We start from the raw sequence: 26,223 nt of genomic DNA on the forward strand, positions 1-26,223 counted from the left end.
CTGACAGTTAGAGCAATTAACCAGTGGAACAACCTGCCTCCAGAAGTGGTGAATGCTCCAACACTGGAAGTTTTAAAGAAGAGATTGGACAACCATTTGTCTGAAATGGTATAGGGCAGGCATGTCAAACTCGCGACGTCACGTGACGTATCAGAACTTTTTCCCATTGCCAAAAATGGGATGGGCGCAGTTTCTCCGTGACGCTCTGGTCCGCGGGCCGGCAATTTGACACCCCTGGTATAGGGTTTCCTGCCTGAGCAGGGGCTTGGACTAGAAGACCTCCAAGGTCCCTTCCAATTCTGCTATTCTGAAATCCTCAAAGTTTTCTGAGTTTCGTCCCATCAATTAACACTGGTTTGAAATAATCCAAAAGAAATAGAGTTCTCATGCTTTGCACACCTCAGTGGATAGGTCCATTGAATTCTGCTAGTTCCATTCTATTCTTCGCACGTCAGTTTCTGTGCAATTTGGGACGGATAGCAATCATCTTTTTTTTTTAGAAGCACTGTGAAACCTGACCACAGCTCTCATCATTTAGTAGCCAGCCATCCTTTTTCCTAATTAAAAATCGGCAAACGTTGGACAATGAAGGCGGAACGGTTATCACAATGGAGCAGTTACCTGTCATCAAATTACAAAGCAGAGGGGTTGTTGTTGTTGTTGTTTTCCTAATCAAAGGACCAAACAGGGAGGGGGATTGACCAGCTAACAGGTTTCTAATAACCTGAGGGGAACATTTCTTGTTCCATTTAACAGCCTCTGAAGAAGCCTTCCTTTTTAATCTTGTCTTAATCACAAAAAATAATTGTCCTGTTTAACCAGAGTTCTATCAGATATGTTAGAGAATCCTATTTACTTAGATGCCGCTGGAATGTCTAACACAATAGTAGGATTGTCCCTGGAAAGAAATGTCTTCAGGTTGACTTTTTCCCCCCCTTTCTTTTTTTTCAAAACGGAGGGAGAAAAGGCAAGGGGTGGGGGGAAAAAAGGAGAGGGAGAGAGATCAAAAAGCTAACTTTAATAGATGTTTGACTAAGGTCAGGCTCCCCAGTAAATGGAACAGTGGAGATGAAAGCAACCAACTCTGTTTGGCTTTTGATCTCAGCAAAATCCATTTGGCATTGTTTAGCTTTGCTATAATGCTTCAATTTGTGAGTGATATCATGGCCAAAATGAACTGCCTTCAGTTTGATGGTTTGGGGTGTTTTCGCTTTGTTTTTGTTTCAAATTAATAGCTTTTGTAAAACTTTAACATCTACCTCGGGAGTGGGGCAGGGGGGTGGGGTTTAGGAAATAAAATGAGCCAACAAAATAAGCGTTCTAAGAACGCTTATATATTAACGCTTATATACATTAACAGTTTAAAGCAATTTGAAAACAGCATAACAGGCAAAGAAGATAAAGTAATCTGACTGCTGTAGGACTAAATGAAGTCATGCTTTCTGTGCTTTTAATAAATGTTGTGGAGCTTAGTATAACACGACTGTGTCCTATATTTCTTCTGACGGTGAGCAGGAGCTCGTGAATCAACGTTTTTCACTGCAAAATGTTTCCCTGTGTGAAGAAAACATGCTCCCTTCTACAAAGCATCTTGCTACTCTTAAGATAAATAACAGAATAACAGAGTTGGAGGGGAACTTGGAGGTCATCTAGTCCAACCCCTGCTCAAGAAGGAGACCCTCTGCCATTCCAGGCAAGTGGCTGTCCAGTCTCCTCTTAGAAACCTCCAAGGATGGAGCATCCACAACTTGTGGAGCCGAGTGGTTCCATTGGTTGATTGTTCTCACGGTCGGAAAACTTTCTCCTTAGTTCTAGGTTGAATCTCTCCTTGACCAGCTTTCATCCATTGTTTCTTATCTGACCTTCAGCCACAGAACCAAGATTGGGGAAGGAGCTGTCTGCAGCCTGTGAAAAACCCTCTCATCACAGAAACCTTACATTATTTTTGCCTCTTCGACAGCCTGCCCTAATGCAAGCCGTGAAGGCAGGCAAGGAAAGTTGCAAGCGTGGCACTTTCTACCTCCTAACGTACAGGATAACGCGATAGGGAAATATGCAAAACGATGTTTTATGAATTAGGTTATTAGTATGAAAATCAAAGGGCATTCCCCATCTGCTGGAACAGGCCATGTGACTGATTTATGCTGTGGAGGCTGAATTATTGATACAAATGCTTATATATTATATTTTATATGGGGTATCATGGGATAGCACCATCTGGCACGGAGGCATCAATATGTACACACCTTGGACTGAATAAACACAGCAGCCAGATATCATGGCAAATTGCACCGAGGTGGGCTTTCTTAACCGTGGTTGCTTGCTGAAGTTTTCTAAGCAAGGGCACACCCATTCAGATACAAAAGCTGACAAAGCAAGGCACTTGCTTAAGATGGGCGAGTTAAATGCTAGCCCATGGGTGTCAAACTCAAACCACATCAGCATTGTGGTTGCCCTAGGAGGGCCGGGTGGATATGGCCAGGGTGGGCGCGGCCTACTGGGTGGGCATGGCTGGAGTGCGTATGGCCTACTGGGTGGGCATGGCCAGCTCTACATCATTGGCATCAAGGGTGCCTATGGGGGCCAGGGCAGGAGTGGGACAGATCTGGGGGTCTCTGGCAGAAGAAGGGTCTCTGGGCCAGGGCCAAGGCAGCGGGGGCCATTCCTTCACTGTTTCCAGGATGGCTTAAGGGGCCACATGAAACCACTTCGCGGGCCTTATCCGGCCCCCGGGCCTTGTGTTTGACATGTCTGTGCTAGCCTATCTTAAACAGGCTAACACTTAAGTAACAACGTGGCAGTTCGAAAGCATGCAAATGCGAGTAGATTAATAGGTACCACTTCAGTAGGAAGGTGACAGCATTCCATGAGCCTTTGGTGTATAGCCATGCTGGCCACATGCTTTGGACAACGCTACCTCCCTCAGCCTAGAAACGGGAGATGAGCACTGGGGCCTAGAGTGGGACACAACTGGACAGGGAAACCTTTACCTTTAATTAAGCGTCAGAGGTTGTTGTTGTGATTCAGGGTCAGCCTGTGGGTTCGGCAGTTGGGTCAGACGATTCAGAAGAGGAGGAGGGGGTGTTGGAGAGCCTGCAGAGGACAGCCCTGAGGCTTCGCAGAGCCCTCAGCCAGGCCCCTCTCATCTGGTCACTACGCAGACCCAGCTGTGTGAGCCTGACAGCGTGGATGAAGATGACCCACAGCTGGCCCTGTTCAAGGACGCCCGACACAGGAGGCAGTCAATCAGGAGTAAACAGAGGAAGGCAATGGGGCACCTCGGAAGGAGGCAGAGAGAAGCCACACCTTGAACTGTTTAAAAAGGGAATGTGTGGGAGGGCTGGTTTGCTGAAGGCAAACTGTTTCATGGTTCGTGTTTTGGTTTTGCTCTGTTTGCTCTGTTTTGTGTCAATAAATTTGGCGGGCTTAGTTCCAGCCTCTTGCCTTTTTGTAAAGGGGTTGTCCCTGCCTTTTCTGCAGGGCCGCTAGCAGGCTGGTACAGAACAGTTGTCAGGAAAGGTTGTGTTCCTGGCTGCTGTTCTTGAGGGATCAAAGGGTTCATCCCTGAAGCCGAAGGAAGTGGTGGGGCAACCAAACATGCCTGCAAAGTTGGAAGTGGCAAGCCATTGCAATAGGATTTCTATTAACCTGGAGAAGGATGGCAGTAGTCCCACAACTTCCCAAGGCAACCCATTCCAAAGAGCAGGGCCAAGACAAGAGACTATGCGGTCCTGAACTGGATGGGGAGAGAGGAAAAGTTTCTGGGTAACCACGTCCTAGAATCTCTGAGGATATATCTATTAAGTTACAAGCTTATAACTTTAGTCTGGCAAGATTCTGTCTGTTAAAGGTAATGGTAAAGGTTCCCCCGCACATGCGTGCTAGTCGTTTCCGACTCTAGGGGCCGGTGCTCATCTCTGTTTCAAAGTCGAAGAGCCAGCGCTTGTCCAAGGACGTCTCCGTGGTCATGTGGCCGGCATGACTAGACGCCAAAGGCGCACGGAACGCTGTTACCTTCCCACCATAGTGGTCCCTATTTTTCTACTTGCATTTTTTTACGTGCTTTCGAACTGCTAGGTTGGCAGAAGCTGGGACGAGTAACAGGCGCTCACTCTGTTACGCGGCACTTGGGATTCGACCTGCCAAACTGCCGATCATCTGATCAACAAGCTCAGCGTCCTAACCCACTAAGCTACCGCATTCTGTCTGTTAGGTATGAGCAAATAAAATACTGGACTCAGTTGGATCCACCGTGTCGTCTTTACAGGTAGTCCTTGACTTACGACCACTGTCGATCCCAAAATTTCTACCGCTAAGTGAGATAGTTTCTAGAGTGAATTTTGCCCCATTTTAAGACCTTTCTTGCCACAACTGTTAAGCGAGTCACTGCAGTTGTTAAGCTAGTAACACAGTTGTTAAATACATCTGGCTTCCCCATGGGCTTTGCTTCTCAGAAGGCTGCAAAAGATGACCACGTGACCCCAGGACACTGCAACTGTCATAAATATGAGTCAGCTAGAATGGTTTTCCGGGTGTGGAAAATGGTCTTAAGTCACTTTTTTAAATGCAACTTCGAATAGCCACTACGTGAACTGTTGTACAGTAAGTCAAGGTAAAAGGAGAAGGGCATGGCAAAGGATGAATTGGTTAGATAGTGTCATCATAATGAACATGAATTTGAGCAAACTCTGGGAGACGGGAGGATTGTGGGGGGAGGGGGAGCTGGCACACTATGGTCCACGAGGTTGTGAAGAACGGGACACAATTTAGCAACTGAACATCAACAACAAAGTGACGGTTTTAGGTTTAGGCCTGACAATTTCTGTCCTACCAGGACCGTACAAACCATCACTAAGCCTCTGGGGCAAATGCCCCAGAAATAACATTTTTCTTGCACTATCAACGTTTTCTTCCATCAGTATCCTTCTATTGGTGTTTCCTCCAGAAAGAGACACAGGATCTCTCTCTCTCTCTCTCTCTCTCTCATTTTAATGCATTTTAATCTTTTTTTTAAAGCAATTACTTTTTTCTCCTTATGGGTTTTGTTTTGCTTTTCTGCTCATATTTTATGCATTTATTTTCAGAAACTGGCTTGGGAGAAGGCAAAAGAGGCATCTTCCTTTCAACAAAATCTCTTTTGACATTCAGGGCTGCTGTTCTAAGCAAGTTCGTCTAAGTATAGAAGTTAAAAGACCTGAATCAGTATAATGCAATTATGTTTTTATTGGCTCGATGAGAGTTCGAATTTTATTTACAAAACAAAACAAAAGAAAAAATTAAAAAAATAAAATCAAACATAGCTACGATCTTGCATCTTACTTTGGAATAAACTGGACAACTAAAAAAACAACGACAACCCATACTGTTAATTCTCAAGGAAGTTGAAAGATTGTACACTGTCTGTTTGTCTACCGTATTTCCACAAAAATAAGACACGACTGGAAAATAAGCCCTAGCACGATTTTTCAGGTGCTTGTAATATAAGCCCCACCCCCAAAATAAGCCCCAGTTAAGATTGTCAGCCAGATGGATGCATTTAATACCGTATTTCCCTGAAAATAAGACCTAACTGGAAAATTTATTTTATTAAATTTTATTAAATTTATATACTGCCCTATTCCCGGAGGACTCAGGGCGGAGTACAGGGAAGATTAAAACAAACATACAAAAATTAAAATCAGATTAAAACAATTAATTAAATAAAGTCCCCGAAATTTAAAACTAAAGCCTAATAAAAATTAAAACCCCTCAGCCTGGGCCAGACAGCTCAAAGAGCCAAGTTTTCAGGTCCCTGCGGAATGAGCAAAGGTCGGGGGCAGTCCTAAGTTCCATGGGGAGCTGGTTCCATAGGGCCGGCGCGCCCACAGAGAACGCTCTTCCCCTGGGAATAACCCGCCGGCATTCCCTAACCAGCGGTATCCTGAGAAGGTCCTCCTTAAGCCCTAATGCGTCTTTTGGAGCAAAAAATAATATAAGACCCGGTTTTATTTGGGGGGGGCAACACGGTAATAGGTTCAAAGCAATAGAGATCCTGTCATATTTATTCATTCCTTTAGCACGTTACTTGAAAGCATGGATTATTCTTATGCTCATCATGCATAAAAAGAACCCTGGAGAGAATAAAATGCAATCATTTGCAGTATAAACACACTATCCATTTTCCCTTTGCACATCTGCCTTGCACCTGGGTGTGCAAATTTTAAGGAATGCACCATCTTGATGCTACAGAGCCCTTAACTTATCACTCTTTATATGCATACACTGGGGTTTTAATCTACAGGGTGAATTTAATGCTTTTTTAATTGGTTTTAACTTTTGTATGTTTCAATTTTAATTCCCTGTAAACCGCCCTGAGTCCTCAGGGAAAGGGCGGTATACAAATGCAAATATTAAATTAAATTAAATTAAATACACACACATCCATCTGCTGAGTGAGATCTATCTATATCTATATCTATATCTATATATCTAATCCATATCTATAGCTATACATATCTATCTATCTGTCTGTCTGTCTATCAATCTATCAATCTATATCTCTAATCTGTATCTCCCTCTATCTTATATCTAATCTAACTATATCTATCTATCTATCTATCTATCTATCTATCTATCTATCTATCTATCTATCTATCTATCTATCTCTATATATATTTAATCTATATAATCTATATCTATCTATCTATCTCTATATATATTTAATCTATATAATCTATATCTATCTATATCTATATATCTAAGCTCTCTTTCTCATCACTCAGCAGACAGATGATGGAGAAGTCAACTTCACCATTGATTAATAAAATGTGCAGATGTGAGATTATTTGCAAAGGTCATATAAGCAATTCTGAGACCTCAGAAGGGAAGGGGCAGACTTTAAATGGAATTAATTCAAATACTCCTTGGACTTGTATGCTGTATTTAGTTCTACTGAACAATCTCTGCAAATATTGATTGCCAAGTTAAACTGGATGATAAGCAGGAAATGCAGCCTGACTTTCTTTTTTTGTTACCTTGAGAGACGTTGCTAATCAAACTCTGATCATGGCTCTTAACATATACAATTTTGAAATATGTTAGGCCTACATATGACTGACTGTATTTGAGCAAAACTCATATGGGGCCGTTTTAAATTTTAATTGTATCCTTTTGCAAATGACCACCTTTTATTTAATAACCATTAGCCCAGATTGGATACACTATCTTTAAATGGTGCACTAAGGGCTACACTCTCAAAAAGAATGGGAAAGACCAAGGCGAAACATTAAATTTGATTTACGTTTAATTATAATTAAATATAGTTCGTATGGTTTGCCTGCAGTCATGTATTTAATTATATCTTCCTACCACCAAGTTAAACGTCACAAAATATTAACAACCTTTGATGAACTGTGGGGCCAAATCACACTTCAATCAGAGCTTTCAGGAGTGAATTGTGGCCCTTGAATCTCAGCTACAGATCTAGATGTAATGAAAACTAATTATTTTAGTTTTTCTAAAATAATTTTCTCTTCTATTCCTATTAGTAACAAAAGCACAATGCATGTAGTCTGTAAAAACCCTTTTTCCAAGAATGATCATAAGGTCATCTTTACATATAGAATAGAATAACAGAGTTGGAAGGGACCTTGGAGGTCTTCTAGTCCAACCCCCTGCTCAGGCAGGAAACTCTATACCAGGCATGTCACATGTCACACGACGTATCGCGACTTTTTCCCCATTGCCGGCAATGGGGTGGGCGCAGTTTTGACATGACGCATCTGGCCTGTGGGCTGGCAGTTTGAAGTACCTGCCAATCTCTTCTTGAAAACTTCCAGTGTTGGAGCATTCACAACTTTTGGAGGCAGGCTGTTCCACTGGTTAATTGTCCTCACTGTCAGTAAATTCCTCCTTAGTTCTAGGTTGCTTCTCTCTTTGGTTAGTTTCCATCTGTTGCTTCTTGTCCTGCCTTCAGGTGCTTTGGAGAATAGCTTGACTCCCTCTTCTTTGTGGCAGCCCCTGAGAGATTGGAAGACTGCTATCATGTCCCCCCTCGTCCTTCTCTTCATTAAACTAGACATACCCAATTCCAGCAATCGTTCCTTATATGTTTTAGCCTCCAGTCCCCTAATCATCTTTGTTGTTCTTCTCTGTACTCTTTCTAGAGTCCCAGCATCTTTTTTACATCGTGGTGACCAAAATTGGATGCTGGATTCCAACTGTGGCCTTACCAAGGCATTGTAAAGTGGTATTAACATTTCACACTGCAGCTGCCAAAAAATATAATTCCGCCTACCTTTGTTAGATACAGTAAATGATGTCATTGCAATAGGGACATTTTGTCCAAGAGACAAAGGTATGGAAACGTCCTGGAAAAGCATACTCTACGTCTTCTCCATCCAACGAAGCAAATACAGGTAGTCCTTGACTTATGGTCAAAATTTCTATTGTTAAGTAAGGTGGTTGCTAATTCAGCTGCAGCCGATTTTGTGACTTTTCCCATGGTTGTTAACCAAAGCACTGCAATTGTAAAGTGAATTGCATAGTATTTAAGGGAATCTGGGTTCCGCCATTGACTTTATTTGTTGGAAACTGGCTGGGAAGTTTGCAAATGGTGATTGCATGATCCTGTGACAGTGAAATGTGGGGTCCTTGGTGCCCTCTGAGCTCGCTTGTTGTTGTTTTTCCAGACGTTTCATTACTCAACTAGATAACATCATCAGTGGTAATCCTAGAATTTGTTACCTCCCTCCTCCCTCCTCCAATCCACATACACACATACCCCCCCCCTCCTTCTAGCACTGATGTTACCTAGTTAGGACAATGAAACATCTGCAAGAAAACAAGCAAGTTCAGAAAGCACCAAGAACCCCACATTTCAATCCTGAGCTACAAATATTCTCCTTCATTGGGAGAGTGAAATTGTTATAAATTCTTGCAAGTTGCCAAGCACCCAATCACAGGGCTGTAGGATAGGGCAATGGTCCTAAATATGAGGACCGACTATAAGTCTTTTTCAATAACTGCAAATGGTTGCTGAACAAATGGTTGTAAGTTGACAACTACCTGTAGGAATAAAGAGGTTTAGAGATACAACGAAGTAAATTCATCCTTACAGAATCTCTATTGGAAACAGACTACAAGATTCACCTCTTTGGTAATTTCACTTCCTTTATTTTCCATAACATTTAAAAGCGATTCAACATCAAACCGGAGCCCTAATGACTTGCCAAACCCTGTTTCAATCAAAGCTGTTGTTTAAGTTATAAGACATCAACTCAGCCAGTGCATTTGAAAGCAATTAGCAGTTTCTTTTAATCTATGCATTTTTTAAAAAAAAAGTTAGAAAGCCGATTATTCATTTGAAAATCCATGCGAGAGGGAACAAAAATTGTTCCCAGGTTCCAGGGCTGTATTTTGAAATTTGTTTATTTTATGAGGAGGAGGATTGCTTTGCAGACCTGATGTCAGAAACTTTTAAAGGTGTTTGTGTGGGACACAAGATTATTTGTAGAGAAAAACCTCGACTAATGAAGACATTCTGTACTTGGAGGAGGAGGAAGAAGAGAATATATGGACAATTTTATTTGTCATGGTTTATCCGCTCATATATTCTGTGTCTCTGAAAACACTATAACGCTGAACTCTTCTTGGGTTACAATAAACTCAAATGATAAACAGTACCAGGTAATTAAATAACACATTGAGTTCTTGTGTTAGAAGGCTGACTGTCAAATGTCCTCTCATTGGTATGAAGGTGAAATATCTAGAATCTGGACCATAAAAAGCTTTCTCCCCCTTTTTTTTTAATCAAGAGAGGGAATGTTTAAATAGAACAGGCAGATGTGGATGTTTGATGGTGTTAGAGGTATCGTTGCAGGATGTAACCTGTTCCCAGTAAAGCTGCCTTTTGCAACTGACTGAAGGTGAATTTGTCAATGCCGATAATTACTGTACCAAGAAAAGGAGAATATTTGTAGCTCGGGGTTGAAATGAGGGGGCCCTCGGTGCTCTCCGAACCTGGTGGTTTTCTTCCAGATGTTTCAGCTAGGTTAACATCAGTGCTAGTCTTATTTCTATTATTATGAGTTTTAATTCTCTCTCAGGGCACAAAGAAAAAATATCTGCTGTGAACTCCACGTAGGCATCAGGAAGGGCATCCAGCCAGTAAATGCTCAGCTCCATCCAGTTGCCTCAACTGTGCCCCAAATTAAGGGACTACAGAGTTGTAAAAAGGGAGTTTTTAAAATTGTTTTAATTTTTTTATAGGCTTTTAATGTTTGTAAGCCACCCAGTGCCACCTTCAGGCTACATAGGTGGCAAAGAAGTCTAATAAATAAACAAATAAGTAAATAAACAAGCCCCAACACCAACACCATCTTTCAAGAATTTGCAACCTCCCCTTCTGTTCAATGAAAACCAGTCCTGGTGGAACGTCCATTCAGAAAATGTCAAATAATATTTTCAAGGGTACCTACGTTGCAAGAGTAGTAAATAGCAACACTAATACTGCCACTACTATTACTACTACTAATAATAATGCCTCTTCCATTGTCAGCATGACCATAATGTAAGCCTAATTACCACCAGCATTAGAAGCAGCTTGTGGTTTTATATTACATTGAGGTAAATTACACTAGAATTAGTGTGGATTACTTTTATCAAATAGGGAATAAGCTGTTAATTAACTCCCTGCTGAAGCAATCTCTTTCAGAGCTTGCAACTGTTATTAGCTCTAGATTAAACTGTTGAATTAATTTCCCACTTACTTACTATTTCAAGAGGGTTTTTTTTAAATCTACCTGGCAGCAGCTTTAATGAGAAATTGTATTAGTGAACATAAATTGTCCCGACCACCCCCTCCCTTTCGTTTTGGTGGGAAGAGTAAACAGTTTATAATAATGTTTATGCAGTCATTTTGTCTGAACAAATAAATGTGTGCACACACTCACAGTTTTTAGTTAGCCCACGGATATCAATATATTAAACCTGAGATTATATTAACAGATTTCAGAGAAAACAAACAGGTAATTCCCCCTGTTTAAAGTTGTTTGCAAATAGAAAAGCTACCTTGATGAGATTTTTATGTTGAAGATGGAGAGATCCAGCCCTTTCGCTCAGGCCTCACCACACTAAACCTAGGAATCTGCAAATCAAATATCTTGATTGTTTTTCATTTAAACAGTCGCCAAGAGCTGCTTGCCATTTTTTTTTTAAAAAAAAGTATTCTTCTGTAAAACAGATTCCTATTTTTCTCCCTATTTTCAGAAGATGATGCTGATTTGGAGGTGGTTTCTTCTAAATAGCTCTAGAAGAGGGATTTCTTGAAATGTTGTTGAGAATGCAATTTATTTTTTGGAGTGATTGAGGGTGCTTCTTCCCATTATCTGCGGTTCTCTGAGATTTATATCAAGCCAAGCACAGGAAAAAATTGTCGTCTCATTTTTTTCCCAACAATGGGAACATTAATTTAGGAAGGAAGCTTGATTGTCAATGCTCCAGCAGGTCAAAACTTCTTGGTAACCTACAAAATCACCAGATTTGTTGCAATGGCTAGCAAGTTATACGTTCCCTGTTTGTACAAGGTGACAATGAGAAGCAGGGTGAATGAAATGGACTCTGAAGAGTTGGACCCTTGTTTATAGGTTGTCTTGCAGAATGCATCTTAATTTCGACCGCTTGTACATCAAGATATTTTGGGGTTGGTTTTTTTCCCCTGTTTTGTGACGTTGGCTTTTAATCCCAGGCCTTTTGGACATAGAGCAGGGCTCTTCAAACTTGGCTGAGCAATTCTGGGAGTTGAAGTCCACAAGTCATAAAAGGGCCAAGTTTGAAGACCCCTGACATAGAGAATAGATTGATGGTCCTCACACTCCTAAGGTCCTCCCCCTGAGATGGCATAAAAGTGTGAAAAAGTAGGGAGGCTGCAAAATTTCTGGTTGAGATGATCTTACGGGGAAAGGCATAAAGCTGCGTCCGATTGTTTGATCCTCCTCTGAAAAGGGGAAGAACGTTTATGACGAAACCGATTAAAATACAACATGCCGTTGATATTTCAATTACTTTTAGCTTCTGTTTATAAAGATTCAGCTATTCGTGCAAAGCTAAAAAATAATAATAGCAGAAAAATAGCAGGATCCAAAGATGAGGAAAAAACAGCAGCCTCTCTCGTAAGTGACTTAGCTTTTATAGCCTTTTAAACAGAAAACTTATTTTCAAAAATAATAAGGCTTAAAATACATCTCCCCAAATCCCAAATGACTGGCTCTTTCTCCCTCCCCCCTTTCAAATTATTCTTTTATTATAATTTCAATAATCTACTCTTTCTCAAAGATTCAGATGGCTTTTTATTTTTCTTCGTCCAGTGCGCTCCCACAGGGAGGGTCTTCTCAGGGTGCCGCCGATAAAAGACTATCGGCGGACAACACCCAGGGGAAGGGCCTTCTCTGTGGGTGCGCCTGCCCTCTGGAACCAGCTGCCCGTGGAGCTTAGGACTGCCCCCGACCTTCGCACATTTCGCCGGGACCTGAAGACCTGGCTCTTTGAGCTCTCCGGCCCAGGCTGAGAATTTTTAACTGGGTTTTTTTAATTTTAGGGATGATTTAATATTTTTTTAATTTGTTTTTAACTTTTGTACTGGTTGTTTTAAATGCCCTGTAAGCCACCCTGAGTCCTTCGGGAAAGGGCGGTATATAAATTTAATAAAATAAAATAAATAAATAAATAAAATAAATTAAAAGATTATAGAAGCACCATCAAGAAAAAGTAAAAAGAAACTAGCCAAATATCTAGTTTCATTTTTTATTTTTTTTACCCTTGAACCGAGTACACGGGACACGTTCAACTTTTTTTTCTGCCAAGTTCACAACTGAGACGTATTGTTTTTTGACCGTCGTGACCATGTTCATTCTACCATCCGCTAACTGCTAATCCAGATGAGCCAGATGTGAGGATTACGTAAACATCCATCTTTTTTCATAGGTTAAGCTGCTCTATAGCCACTTCTATTCTCCCTCTTTGCCCTGCTAACTTCGGGCCATCTAATCATGCACATCTTTCAGTATGAAACTTAGGAATAGTTAAGAAGAGCATTGGAATACTTATAGGAAAGATGAGAGGGAGGGAGGGGATGCTCTCCCCACTTTAATTTGTACTATTTGATAAACATTCCATAGAAATTTATGTCTATTACTTCTATTAGGTGTAAGCTTCGCTTACAAATGGTGGCTAAGAGTTTCTGGTTAGCGGGTCATTTTGTGTCGTCTGTTTTATCGACTGTACTTTTATCGGTCAATGACCGAAATAAAATTCTGTCTGCCGAAATGAATAATATTTCAGGATTTTCATGGCAGGTACAACAAGATCACTGAAGGCTGACAAGAGTTGGGAGTCACCTGAAATGTGGAACACTTTCTATTTCTTTAGGACGCTGAGCTTGTCGATCAGATGGTCGGCAGTTTGGCGGGTCGAATCCCGAGTGCCACGTAACAGAGTGAGCGCCTGTTACTCGTCCCAGCTTCTGCCAACCTAGCAGTTTGAAAGCACGTAAAAATGCAAGTAGAAAAATAGGGACCACTACGGTGGGAAGGTAACAGCGTTCCGTGCGCCTTTGGCGTCCAGTCATGCCGGCCACAGGACCACGGAGACGTCCTCGGACAAGCGCTGGCTCTTCGGCTTTGAAACGAAGAGGAGTACCGGCCCCTAGACTTGGAAATGACTAACACCCATGTGCGGGAGAATCTTTACCTTTAGCTTCTATTTCTTTTTTCCTTTATCTGTGTTTACATACTTATTTATTGCTAATAAAGCATGCAGATCTTTCATTCTTTCCATGTATCGGTCCATCTCCCTAGATTGGATCTTAAACCTGACAGGACATGATGGAAATGCAGACAGTCCTTGGCCATCTGTCATTTAGTGACTGTTCGAAGTTACAAGGGCACTGGAAAAAGTGTCTTATGACCATTTTTCACTTATAACAAGGGCAACATCCTCATGGTCATATGATCAGAATTTGGCTGCTTGGCAACTGGTTCATATTTATGACGGTTGCTGTGTCCCGGAGTCATGTGATCACCTTTTGCGACCTTCTGACTAAGCAATGTTCAATGGGGAAGCCAGATTCACTTTATGCAACCATATTTCTAACTTAACAACTGTGGCAAGAAAGGTCGTAAAATGGGGCTAAACTCACTCAACAAATGTCTCAGTTAGCAAGAGTAGTTTTGAACTCAACTGTGGTTGTAAATCGAGGACTACCTGTAGCCTATTTCAATAACTCGAGCAACTTTGTGAGCATCTATAATAAGTCTTCCTATATCTACATCACCTTTGAAGAGCACAATTTGAGATTAATAGATCATAAAAGCTGCATTTTCTAGCAGGGATACAAGGAAGGGATGCGCAAGTCTTGAATCTGTTTCTCAGCTATTTCAAAAAAATCCCAGCACATTCATATAGCATATTATGCCTTGGTTCGCTTAACCAATGTTTACTGAATAAACCACAAATGACTGAGATTACAAAATCAAGAAACCACAAACTAAGCCTGTTTTACGAACCCAGCGAATGACAGCTCACCTTCAGAGTTGAAGAAAACTAGAGGGATCTTCAATTGTGGACACTTGACTAGCTAATTGCTGCCAATAAGCAATGATCGATATAATCTTTTCACCCTGAATCAATATCCTTGCCTTGGTTATGGCAGGCAAGATAACGGCACGGCTCTTACGTGAAGGCCCTAACGGTATCCTAAATCAAAATAAGTTAGAAGTGTATGGTAGTTCCTCAATTTACAACTATTCATTTAGTAACCATTCGAAGTAACAACAGCACTGGAAAAAGAGGCCAATTCTCAGTTGAGTAACGTTGACCACAGTTGACCCTTGTTGATTATTATTAACCAATTTTGACCTCTGCTGAACAATGTTGACATCTGTTGACTTTCATTGACTGCAGTTGAGTACAGCTGATCTATGTTGACCACTGTTGATCACCTTTGACCTCCTTTCATGACTGTTGACCAATAATGACCAATGTTGACCAACGTCGACCTCCATCCTCTCAGCATCTCCACAGACAAGTGATAAAAATTTGTATGCTTGACAGCAGAATGCGCAAACTTGCCGCGGCCAACTCGCCCCAGGACCATTCAACAATTCATTTGTCCCCCCTTTGGCATCCTTTCTTTAATGATTCTCTTCCATCATTTCTACGATAACAGTGTAACTCTTGTCCCACAGCGAGTTGGCCGTGGTGAGTTGTCATGGACCCTGCTTGGGGTGCTTCCCAATGATGGTTGGCAGTATTGAAAAGTGAATTTTAATGAAGTGGTATTGAGTTTATTTCGATCCTTTGGTCTATTTTGTTTTAATCTCATGCTGATCACCCTTCTCCAATGTCGAGTTGGCCGTGGTGAGTTGCCCTAGACCTGTTTGACAGCCAGCATGCCCTGATGACAGTTGCACTGTCCCGAGATCATGTGATCACCCTTTGTAGCCTTCCCAGCCGAATTCCAACAAACCAAGTCAATGGGGGAAAGTGAGATTCACTTAATAACCACTTGATGCACTTCAGAACTGCAGTGATTCGCTTAGCAACTGTGGCAAGAAAGGTCGTAAAACGGAGCACTATTGACTTCAGTAGAGACTTCAGTGTTGCTTAGCAATGGAAATTTTGGGTTCCCTTGTAGCTGTATGTTTTTATTTATTTACTTTCATTTATTTAGAAAATTTATATTCCCGCCTACTCGCACGTGGCGAGTCAAGGCGGCTTACACGGATATCAAAACACCATATAAAAAGAAGAAGAAAATAACCAGAAGAAAAATAAAAATAATAACCCCCACCCCGCACCCCAGCGACAACACACAATCAAACTAACCATTTAATGGGCTCCATCCGCTCTGGGTTCAGTAGTAGCACTACTTCTTGGCTGGAAAAATAATTTTAAAAAAACAAAAACCCTTTTCTCTGATTTTAATACACTATCAATTCAATTCACTTCTTCTGAGATTATGACTTTATCCCATGTAAAAATGAACTGGGACCTGGAAAAAATGGGCATTCTTGCTTTTCAATTTAAAAAAAATAATCTGGAAATGGGTCCCATAATAATACTGTTCAATATTCTTCCAAAAATAAAGAATTGTCCCTTTGGGCTTTACCTAATGGAAGCCACACTCCCAAGTTGGCTTTCAGAATCGTCCCAATGCGGTTTCCTATGGCCGACCGTAGAAATAAATTCTTCCTCTAAATCAACTCCAACCGAAAGTAACAAATCAATTCCTCAGAAAATCACACTCAAGGAGATAGACAAGATAGAGGGAGTTTCTGGACGAAAGAATAGCCAATACCAAAACCACATGTTAAATATAGCAAGTGTCTGTTGCAGAGAAAAGAAATGCGTTGTTAAGTCACAAAAGACACAAATAGAAGTAAACACCTTGTATCTGAAGAGTCCTGAGCTCTGCAACCTTTACGTGGGTTTCATCAGGGAAAAACAAAGTTCTTATGTCTGTAAAGAAAAACATTGTTAAAAGCGTTGATATAGTACAAAGTGGGAATATTGTACTTAAGGAATAATGGCTGAGCTGGACCCTATACTGAATTACTAAATAATGCTCTAATATCTTCATTTATCCTCTGCCATCCATGTGGGCACCCAGTGTCCATTTTCCTGCCTTTTTAGATCCAATTCCCACCACCCAAAGTTGTCTCCACCAACTTTATCAATAAATATATAAGTTATCTAAATTAAAATACTGTATCTCAAATATTGCAAGGCACAACTGTTTTGGTCAGGAGAACAAATGGATCTTCAAAACAAAATGGCATAGTAATAACGTTTCTAACAATGCTAGCAGTAGGTTGTGCAAAGTGAAATAATTAAAATGACCAAGGACCCTTAAAAACAATTATGCACAGGATCGTCACTGGTGTTACATTCACATTCATTAACTTCTCTGTTTGTCAATGGAAAGATATTTAATGTAGTTCAAGCAGAACTGGGTGGGGGGAGGGGAGAGAAATAAATCCAAACATGTACAGTGCCCTTTATCTCTTGATCAATACAGAATGAAATAATAACGGATGATTCTTCTTGCAAACCTAACCCTGTATTTCAATCTCAAAACATCATTTTAGCTTGAAACACCTGTTCCAATTTCATCCACTATTGTTCCAGCTACTTGGAAAGTCTATGGAATGCTGGTCAGAGCTGAAAATATCTGTTCTGAGTTTGGAAAAGGGCAGTGTGAAACTTAGGAATAGTTAAGAAGAGTGTTGGAATACTTATAGGGAAGATGAATTGGAGGGAGGGAGGGAGGGAGGGAGGGAGGGAGGAAGGAAGGAAGGAAGGAAGGAAGGAAGGAAGGAAGGAAGGAAGGCAGGAAGGAAGGAAGGAAGGAAGGAGAATGGGAGGGAGGGAGGGAGGGAGGGAAGGAAGGAAGGAAGGAAGGAAGGAAGGAAGGAGAATGGGAGGGAGGGAGGGAGGGAAGGAAGGAAGGAAGGAAGGAAGGAAGGAAGGCAGGAAGGAAGGAAGGAAGGAAGGAAGGAAGGAAGGAAGGAGAATGGGAGGGAGGGAGGGAGGGAGGGAAGGAAGGAAGGAAGGAAGGAAGGAAGGAAGGAAGGAAGGAAGGAAGGAAGGAAGGAGAATGGGAGGGAGGGAGGGAGGGAAGGAAGGAAGGAAGGAAGGAAGGAAGGAAGGAAGGAAGGAAAACCTCAAAGGACATTTCTTCTTAATGCAACAATCATTATGAAAGCAAATCTAATATGGTGACACCTGTTTTATATCCACAGTAGATTATGTTATGGTTATTTTATACAGGGAAATCTTTAAAAGATCTTGAAAGCTCTCAATGCCTTAAAGGTAAAGGTAAAGGTTCCCCCGCACATGTGTGCTAGTCGTTTCCGACTCTAGGGGCCGGTGCTCATCACCGTTTCAAAGCCGAAGAGCCAGCGCTGTCCGAGGACGTCTCCGTGGTCATGTGGCCGGCATAACTAGATGCCAAAGGCGCATGGAACGCTGTTTCCTTCCCACCAGAGTGGTCTTCTCACATGTGAAAGAAGCATGTTCGATTAGGACAAAGTTAGGATCTTCTCTCTGGCCACCCCAGAACTCTGCAACTCCAGGTTTGCAATTTTACTAATTTTAAATTAAATTAAACTTTACAAAGTTCCCTGGGACTTTTGTACACCATCCTGTGCTGTTTTTTCCCCCCAGAAACCAGTACAGAGCTCTGTATGTTTCATTTCTGTAGAGCAAACTAGAAGGTTCTTCCTTATGGGAAGATGGTCTAGTCTGAATTCTGCAATGTTCAGGAGATTGGATTGATACGATCCATTCATACCTGCCCTGGGCAGAGGGTTGGACTAGAAGACCTCCATGGTCCCTTCCAGCCCTATGGTTCTATGCTTCATTCCTGCACTATGATTCTGTCTGCTAATGTTCTTCATCAAAGTCTTTGTTTTTAGGAAGAAAAAAAAACACGCAGTAGTTTCCATAAGCAACACAAAGCTTGGATGCTAACTGCAGCATCTTCCAGCTTTAACATTTTTATTAGGAATTGTGTATTTGTGTGTGTATGTGGGTAATTGTTTCTTCTAAGTGATTTTAGACTTGTACTCCTCCCCCTCCCCCCAACTTTTAAACTCTTTAAACTGTGCATTGATCTCAGAAGTTCTATAAACAGCCCTGAGCAATGCACTGGGCTCAAAAAAAAATCAGGATAGAATTTTTTCATATGAATAAATGTTCATTGATCCACCCTGAACAGCAAAAAATTTCTGACAAAACAAGAACTGCCTCTCTCAGCAGCTATTTGTCCCAGATGGATCAGACGTCTTCTTCATATTTTCTAGCCCAAACAGCAGTTATTCCACGGGTTTACAAAATATGGAGACAAGAACTAAGGTGGCTTCTTCTGTCATCTTAATTATGATTCCGTATTCTTTGGCATCAGGTTCCCATACTGGCCAGCATCAGCAATTGCTCCAACTGATTGTACCCAAGAGAGATTCTTGTGGGGTCCTTGGTGCTCTCTGAGCTTGGTTGTTTTCTTACAGACATTTCACTACTAAACTAGGTAACTTCATCAGTGCTAGATCTTAGCACAACGGTAGCACTGATGTTGTTACCTAGTTGGGTAATGAAACATCTGCAAACCACCAAGCTCAGAGAGCACCAAGGACCCTAGTTTTAAACCCTAGTCTAATTTAATGAAGAGAAGGATGAGGGGTGACAGGACAGCAGTGTTCCAATATCTCAGAGGTTGCCACAAAGAAGAGAGAGTCAAGCTATTCTCCAAAGCACCTGAAGGCAGAACAAGAAGCAACGGATGGAAAATAATCAGGAAGAGAAGCAACCAAGAATAAGGTGAAATTTCCTGACAGTTAGAAGAATTAATTTGTGGAACGAATTGCCTCCAAAAGTTGTGGGTGCTCCAACAATGGAAGTTTTTAAGAAGAGACTGGACAACCGTTTGTCTGAAATAGTAGAGGATTTCCTGCCTGAGCAGGGGGTTGGACTAGAAGACCTCCACGGTCCCTTTGAACATTATTATTATTATTATTATTATTATTATTATTATTATTATTATTATTATTATTATTATTATTATTATTATTATTATTATTATTTTATCATCACCACCACCCCACAGTCCTCCTCCTTCTTTACCCTGCAAATACCACTCCAACACTGATGATGTTACCTAGTTGGGTAATGAAACATCTGCATGAAAACCACCCAGCTCAGAGAGCACTGCCTAGTCAACCCTGAGCTACAAATGTTCTCTTCTATCAAAGTTATTCTTCTCCAGCCTGTTGGAGAAACCAACTTCCATTTTGTCTGATTTGTTATTTTTCAATTTGGACACAATTACAAAAGAGAAATTTCCTATGAAAAATTAGTCCTCATGATTGCTGATCCGCTCTCACAGAACCGCCACACTTTTAAAAAATAAAATAAAAAATAGCCCCATTGCACTTCCGGGAACACTCTCACCGCTGTTATTTGTACTATTTGATAGACGTTCAAGATACATTTATTTCTATTACTTCTATTAGGCATAAGCTTTGCTTACAAATGGTGGCTAAGTGTTTCCGGTTAGTTGGATAGTTTTGTGTTGTCCATTTTATCAAGAGTACATTTATCGGTCAATGACCGAAATAAAATTCTGTCTGTCAAGTACACGAGATCATTGAAGGCTCGCAAGAGTTGGCAACCACCTGCAATGTGGAACACTGTCCATTTCCTTTTTTCCTTTATTTGTATTTACATACTTATTTATTGCTAATCGCCAGCATCTGGATTTTTGCGAGCCTGGTTTTCCTTCCCTCCAACACCCATTTTCCTACTCTTGCTCTTCTCGGCTGCTTCTTCTAGCAATAGCAGCAAAGAAGAAGAAATGCAATGAAAGAAATAAAGCATTTACCACAGTGTGCTACTCTAGCTGAGATATTCCCTCTTTTCAATCGGATCGGCTTTTCTCTCTTTATTCTCCGTGTTCCAAACCACACCAGCTCTTCCCTCCCACCACCCCGAAGAGTAAGTTCTTGCTTATGTAGGTCAACTCTACATTGGGATGATGAATAAATCCGCAGTGACAGGTCCTTTGATATTTTAGCATGGTTTCCCACAGATGGAACGCATCCAAAGGCCGGGGTGCTGACCGATTCACATTGGCTAAATAGATCAACTGAAATAAACATAATAAATGCAATCGTAATGAAAGAACGCCCTTTCACGCTAGTTGAAGACTTGACTTATCGGAAGTGGCAGTTCTCAGGGCTCTTAGACGGCGGTTGGCTTTGCCACTTGACCATTGGACGGATTCACTTCAGTGACCAGAAGAGGAAATTTTCTGCCTGATTTCAGGGTAATTTAGTCACCTGCTCCGGGATAACCACAGCCAAGTCAACAGCACTTGGCTAAACACCGAAGGTGTGTGGGGAATCACAGGGCAGAGGTGGGTTGGCGTTTGTTGTTGTTGTTGTTGTTTTTCGCATATGAGAGCTGAAACTATTGAGATGTTAATGACACTGGAACACAGCCCAGGTTTGGGGGGGGGGTGTTAACCTATTCTCTTGGTTTAGAAGTCAATGGTTCCATTTGCTCCCTTTAAAAGCTGGTTTTAGGCAGCCATAAGCTAGCAGACTGGAGCCGAAAAAGAGCTCATTTCTTTCGTTTCACAAGGAGAAGCATTCCAACCGTGCTTTCTCCAGAACTCAGGAATGGCAGACTCCCACAGAGAGCAGATGCTCCATTTTGTGTAGTCAGCCAAGTTGCACAGGTCCATCTGGCAGGGGCAAACCAGCCAGTTTGAGGAGAGGTGTGTGTGTTAACAGGTATTGCTTAGCCCGTTGGACCCCAGGGACCGGTTCTGTGGAGGGTGTTTTTTCCAAAGACGGGGTGGGGGTGGGTGGGGAGGAAAGAAATGTGGTTTCACACGTTGCCTGGATCCCATGGGCGCATGGATGGTGCTATGCTTGTTTGCACAACCCAGTTTCTGGAGGACCACAGATGGGTGCTGGTCCACAGTCCTACTTATCTATCCACCCTAGATATGAGCAATCTCAGGAGGAAAATATGAAGGGGTCTGGTTTTCTCACAGTTTGTTTCCCCAGCTACGGAGCGGGCAATATGCCTAGATCAAAATTCTCATCACGTCTTTGGAGATTCTCAATCATCCAGGTCATGGTTGTCCCAAAGGTGCTTTTCCAATAGACAACTGGACTTTCTTGAGGTTTTTTCCCCCCCTTAATATATTTCCCTTCTCATCCAAGAAGCTTCTTCAGTTCTGATAGGTCGGAACTGAAGAAGCTTCTTGGATGAGAAGCGAAACGTTTTCAAGGAAAAATATACCAAGAAAGTTCAGCTGCCTGTTGGAAAAGCACATTTGGGTCATTATCTTCATCTAATATAGGGGCGGGCAATTTTCCCAAGGGGTCACAGGAACTATTGTGGAGGGCCATCACCCCACTCCTCACCTCTGCTGCCACTGGCTGGACAGCCAAAAGGCTGGATGTGGCCCATGGGCCATAAAAAGCCTAGGGTTTGCTTTAACAGGATAATGGCAGGGATTATAGCTGCACATCCTATTTAAAACAGAAGAGATCCACAGGACTATCTTGGAAAGAACTTGTGTTTGGCTGCTCTCTTTCTTAATGTCTTTAGTTCCCTCTTTCCACTTTTAAAATCCACAGTACCTTAAGGAAAACTCTGCTAATGAGTTTTCATGCTTTACAATATGTACAGTACAAATATTTCAATAAAAATAGCCCAAGTAAAACTTTAAGCTTTGTTGGAATCCTGCTAAATGCACTTCATTGAATTTTCTGCTTCCAGTCAAATATTTCAATTTGATTGGTTCTGGGTGATTGGAAAAGTTCCTTCAGATATTTATAGTTCAAAGCTCACATACTCATTTGACAAAAGGAAACGCTGCATGAGATCTTCAGAACTGAGGGAAGTCTTCCCGTTCAACTTCATTCCAGAACGTTCAATTGATCGGTGCCCCTTAGTATAATTACAAAATAATCCATTCAATCCATTGGGGGGAGGGGGGGCAGCAGATCTGGTGAACTGGATCTGCTGGTTCACCATGTGCTAACCATCAGATGTTAAATATTTGAAATAAAATGCATATGAATTTCTCAAGTAGGGGTTGACTGAGGATGGAGACACCGCAACGCAACTAGCTGTTACTCCAGGAGTTTGGTCCAACAGGTTAGTCAACCTCTGTTGTTGATTGATGGTTATATGCAAATTATGCATATTCTTATTTATTTATTTAGCATAGGATGAGAACTTGACAGAACAGAAGTAAACATACACACACAACCCACATAATTTGATACAAAACCTCTACGGGGTATGGATAGTAATAATGCAAATAATATATGCAAATAAGTCCTCAACCTGCAATTGTCAAGTTTGAAGCACGTTTTTGCTGGTCGGACACTTATTGCTTCTCAGTTTGCCAACGAATTTGGGGAGAGGGGAAGGGATCGGAATGCAGACTTCAAGAGATCAAGAAAGCAGACCGTGAGAACCAAGGACGGTTCACCAGGTGTCTGGCCAGACCTAGAGACACTTTCTCATAATAATAATTTCCCTCCTAATTGGACAACGTGATCTAACCGAGGAGGAGGAGGGGGGATTCCATACTTTTACTATATATGGGGTTGGGCGGGGTTTTGCCAGAGCTGGATTTGCTTGCACGCATGCCGAAATGATGTATTCAATAAAGGTTTATGTTAAGAGTTTGAAAAGCTTCGAAGGTGTTTACTAGATTGGGTTCGTCAGTCGGAACCTTGATAGCAACAGTTCATTTACTGACTGTTCAACGTTACTATGGCACTGAAAAAAAGTGACCTGTGACTGTTTGTTTTTTTTACACATTTCATACCACTGCACATCCCTGTGGTCATGTGATCAAAATTTGGATGCTTGGCAACCGGTTCCTATTTGTGACTGTTGCTGTGTCCCAAGGTCATGTGATTCCTCTTTTGACAAGCAAAGTCAATAGGGAAGCCAGATCCACTTAACAACCGGTTTACTAACTTAACGGCTGCGGTGATTCACTTAACAGCTCTGACAAGAAAAGATCGTAAAAACGGAGCAAAAATCAGTCAACAACTGTCTCACTTAGCAACAGAAATTTTGGGCTGAATCGCGGTCGTACGTCGAGCACTACTTGTCATGCTTATCTTGTAAACTGCCCAGAGTGCTGTAAAACAGGGTTTGCCAATCCCTGGGTCGTGGACCAGCACCGGGCCACGGCATGCCAGAAACCGGTCCGCACAAACAAGCAAAGCCCCATCCATTGGATGCAGGCAGCCCGCAAAACCACACCCCCTCCCATCCGCAAAAAAAACCTCGCTCCATGGAACCGGTCCCTGGTGCCCAAAAGGTTGGGGACCTCTGCTGCAAAACATGGGGTGGTATATAAGACTAAAAGCTATTGCTATTGTGCGTTTTATTAAACTAGAAGATGTCACCGTTTTGATGGCTGGGTTTTAAGCTTGGTACACCCCTCAAGACTTACTGCCGTGAGATGGGCATCCAGGTAAATTATTTAAATAAAAGTTCACTGAAGAGTTTAAGCCAGCCTCTCTCAGTACAATCTACCTCACAAGGAAGCTGTTGTAGGAATGAAACTGGGAAGCTGAATACTTTCTACACAGAGAATGACCTCGTAACACCTGCACAGGGCTTGGATTTCAACTCATTTTTTCCTACATCCGTGCCTGCCTATCTCCAGCCACGTTTTCCCAAAATCAAAGTCCACGATCTAAAAAAACTCTCCTTTGTTAATAAAACAGAAAGGTGACCTTACCCAGCGTAATAAGTCACTGCAGAAATGTTCTTTCAACGCACTGAAAGAATTTCACGAAGGTTACCGCCTCTATGTTTTAGTGGAAGGAAGCCCTGGGCTACATCGCACCCAGGAATATGTTTCTCTACTGGTTTCTAAAATCTTAGCCATTGGAATTATGATCCAGGCAGATTTCTGACTTCCAAAAAGTTCCGTGCAACACAAACAGCCTCTCTCGTCCGTCCCTGCCATATTTTGGTTACTTAAGTCTGTCCTGAGGAAATAAATGCCTGTTATAGCAACTACAGGGCCCCCTTACAATTCATAAATACACGGAATAATTACTTTCTGGGGAAGTCGCTCTAATCTAATTTACTGCATTTTTATAGAGTGGTAGACCGACTTCTTATTTGCAGCCTGTCGAAAATGCAGCAAATTATGGCAAGCGTGTTACATTAAATGCCGTGGCCATAAAGCAAATATTTATCTAATTTGGGATTCTGTACATCTTAAAGAGCATGATGGCTTGCTTTTCTCCCATCCAAAGCAAGTTTAAGTGCCTACAATATTCCCCTCAGTTGTACAGACTAAAGGGGGCATCACTATCAATCAAGGCATTCTAAAAGGTGCCATTATCACTAAAGATTTGTTATTATGACACACAGTCCACATTCTAGTAGAGGCAACCAAGATAATACCTCAAGCAAAGCACGATGTCTGAGGTAACATCATGCAATAAACAAGGGTTTTAAATCACAACGGTACATTCGAAACAGAGCGAACAACCTTGGCTGATCTAGAAAGCTAGGAAGGATGGACTCTTGATAAAACTTCAACAGGAGACATGTGGGAAAGGCCAGGACTTGTGGGTCAAAACTGCATGTTATGGATTTCTGTAGGAGCCAGTTTGGTCTAGTGGTTCAGGCACCAGGCTAGGAACCAGGAGACTGTGAGTTCTAGTCCCGCCATAGGCATGAAAGTTGGTTGGGTGACTTTGGACCAATCAGCAGGAGATGGTGAGTTTTAGTTCCACCTTTGGGATGAAAGCAGCTGGGTGACTTTGTTTCCAAACACCAGGAGACGGTGAGTTCTGGTTCTGTCTTAGGCACAGATCGACCACAAATGACTGGGATTACAAAACCAACAAACCACAAACTAAGCCTGTTTTACGAACCCAGCTAATGACAGCTCAGCTTCAGGGTTGTAGGAAACTAGAGAGATCTTCAATTGTGGACACCTGATGGCTAACTGCTGTCAATAAACAATGATCGACCTAATCTTTTCCCCTTGAATCAAGATCCTTGCCAGGAAACTTGATTATAGTAGGCAAGATAATGGCACAGCTCTAAAATGACCTCCAAGGTCAACAATGGGCATTCTAAACCAAACTACAAGCGTATGTCAAAAAAGATGGCAGGAAACAGGACCACGGAGAGCTCCCTGTGGGACAATGGTTCAAATGTTTCTCCATTAGGGAAAACTGTAAAAAGACCTACACCAGTTAGCCAATATATACAGCGTAATGGGGTAAGCCAGAGGTCCCCAATCTTTTAGGCACCAGGGACCAGTTCCGTGGAGAGAGGTTCTTCCATGGACCGGAGGGTGCATGGCTTAGGGTGTTGTGGATGGGGCTTTGCTTGTTTGTGCGGACTGGTTGCTGGCGTGCCACCGCCCAGTACTGGACCCCGGACTGGGGGTTGGGACCCCTGGGATAAGCTCTGTTTGGAAAAACAGTAAACCTAAGAGGACCTCTAAAACAGAAAGCAAGGCCAGATCCTCCCCAAGAAAAGAAGTTCAAGAGAGCAGTTTGGTCTACTGCAGGGGTCTTCAAACTCGGCCCTTTTATGACTCATGGACTTCAACTCCCAGAATTCCTCAGCCAGGCACGCTGGCTGAGGAATTATGGGAGTTGAAGTCCATGAGTC

At 41.9% G+C, this 26,223-nt stretch overlaps 1 protein-coding gene across 1 annotated transcript in view; it reads right to left on the bottom strand.

Annotated features, from left to right (window-relative positions):
• The window catches only part of DACH2 (dachshund family transcription factor 2), a gene marked incomplete at both ends in the record, with an annotated part of 260,062 nt that overhangs the window by 102,150 nt on the left and 131,689 nt on the right, over positions 1–26,223 (bottom strand). The window contains one exon of the mRNA XM_083372037.1: positions 16,423–16,494. Coding sequence (XP_083228163.1) covers positions 16,423–16,494 — 72 coding nt within the window. The remainder of the gene's footprint in view (positions 1–16,422; positions 16,495–26,223) is intronic.

Source organism: Vipera ursinii (assembly GCF_947247035.1).
Source record: "Vipera ursinii genome assembly, chromosome: 12".
NCBI lineage: Eukaryota > Metazoa > Chordata > Lepidosauria > Squamata > Viperidae > Vipera > Vipera ursinii.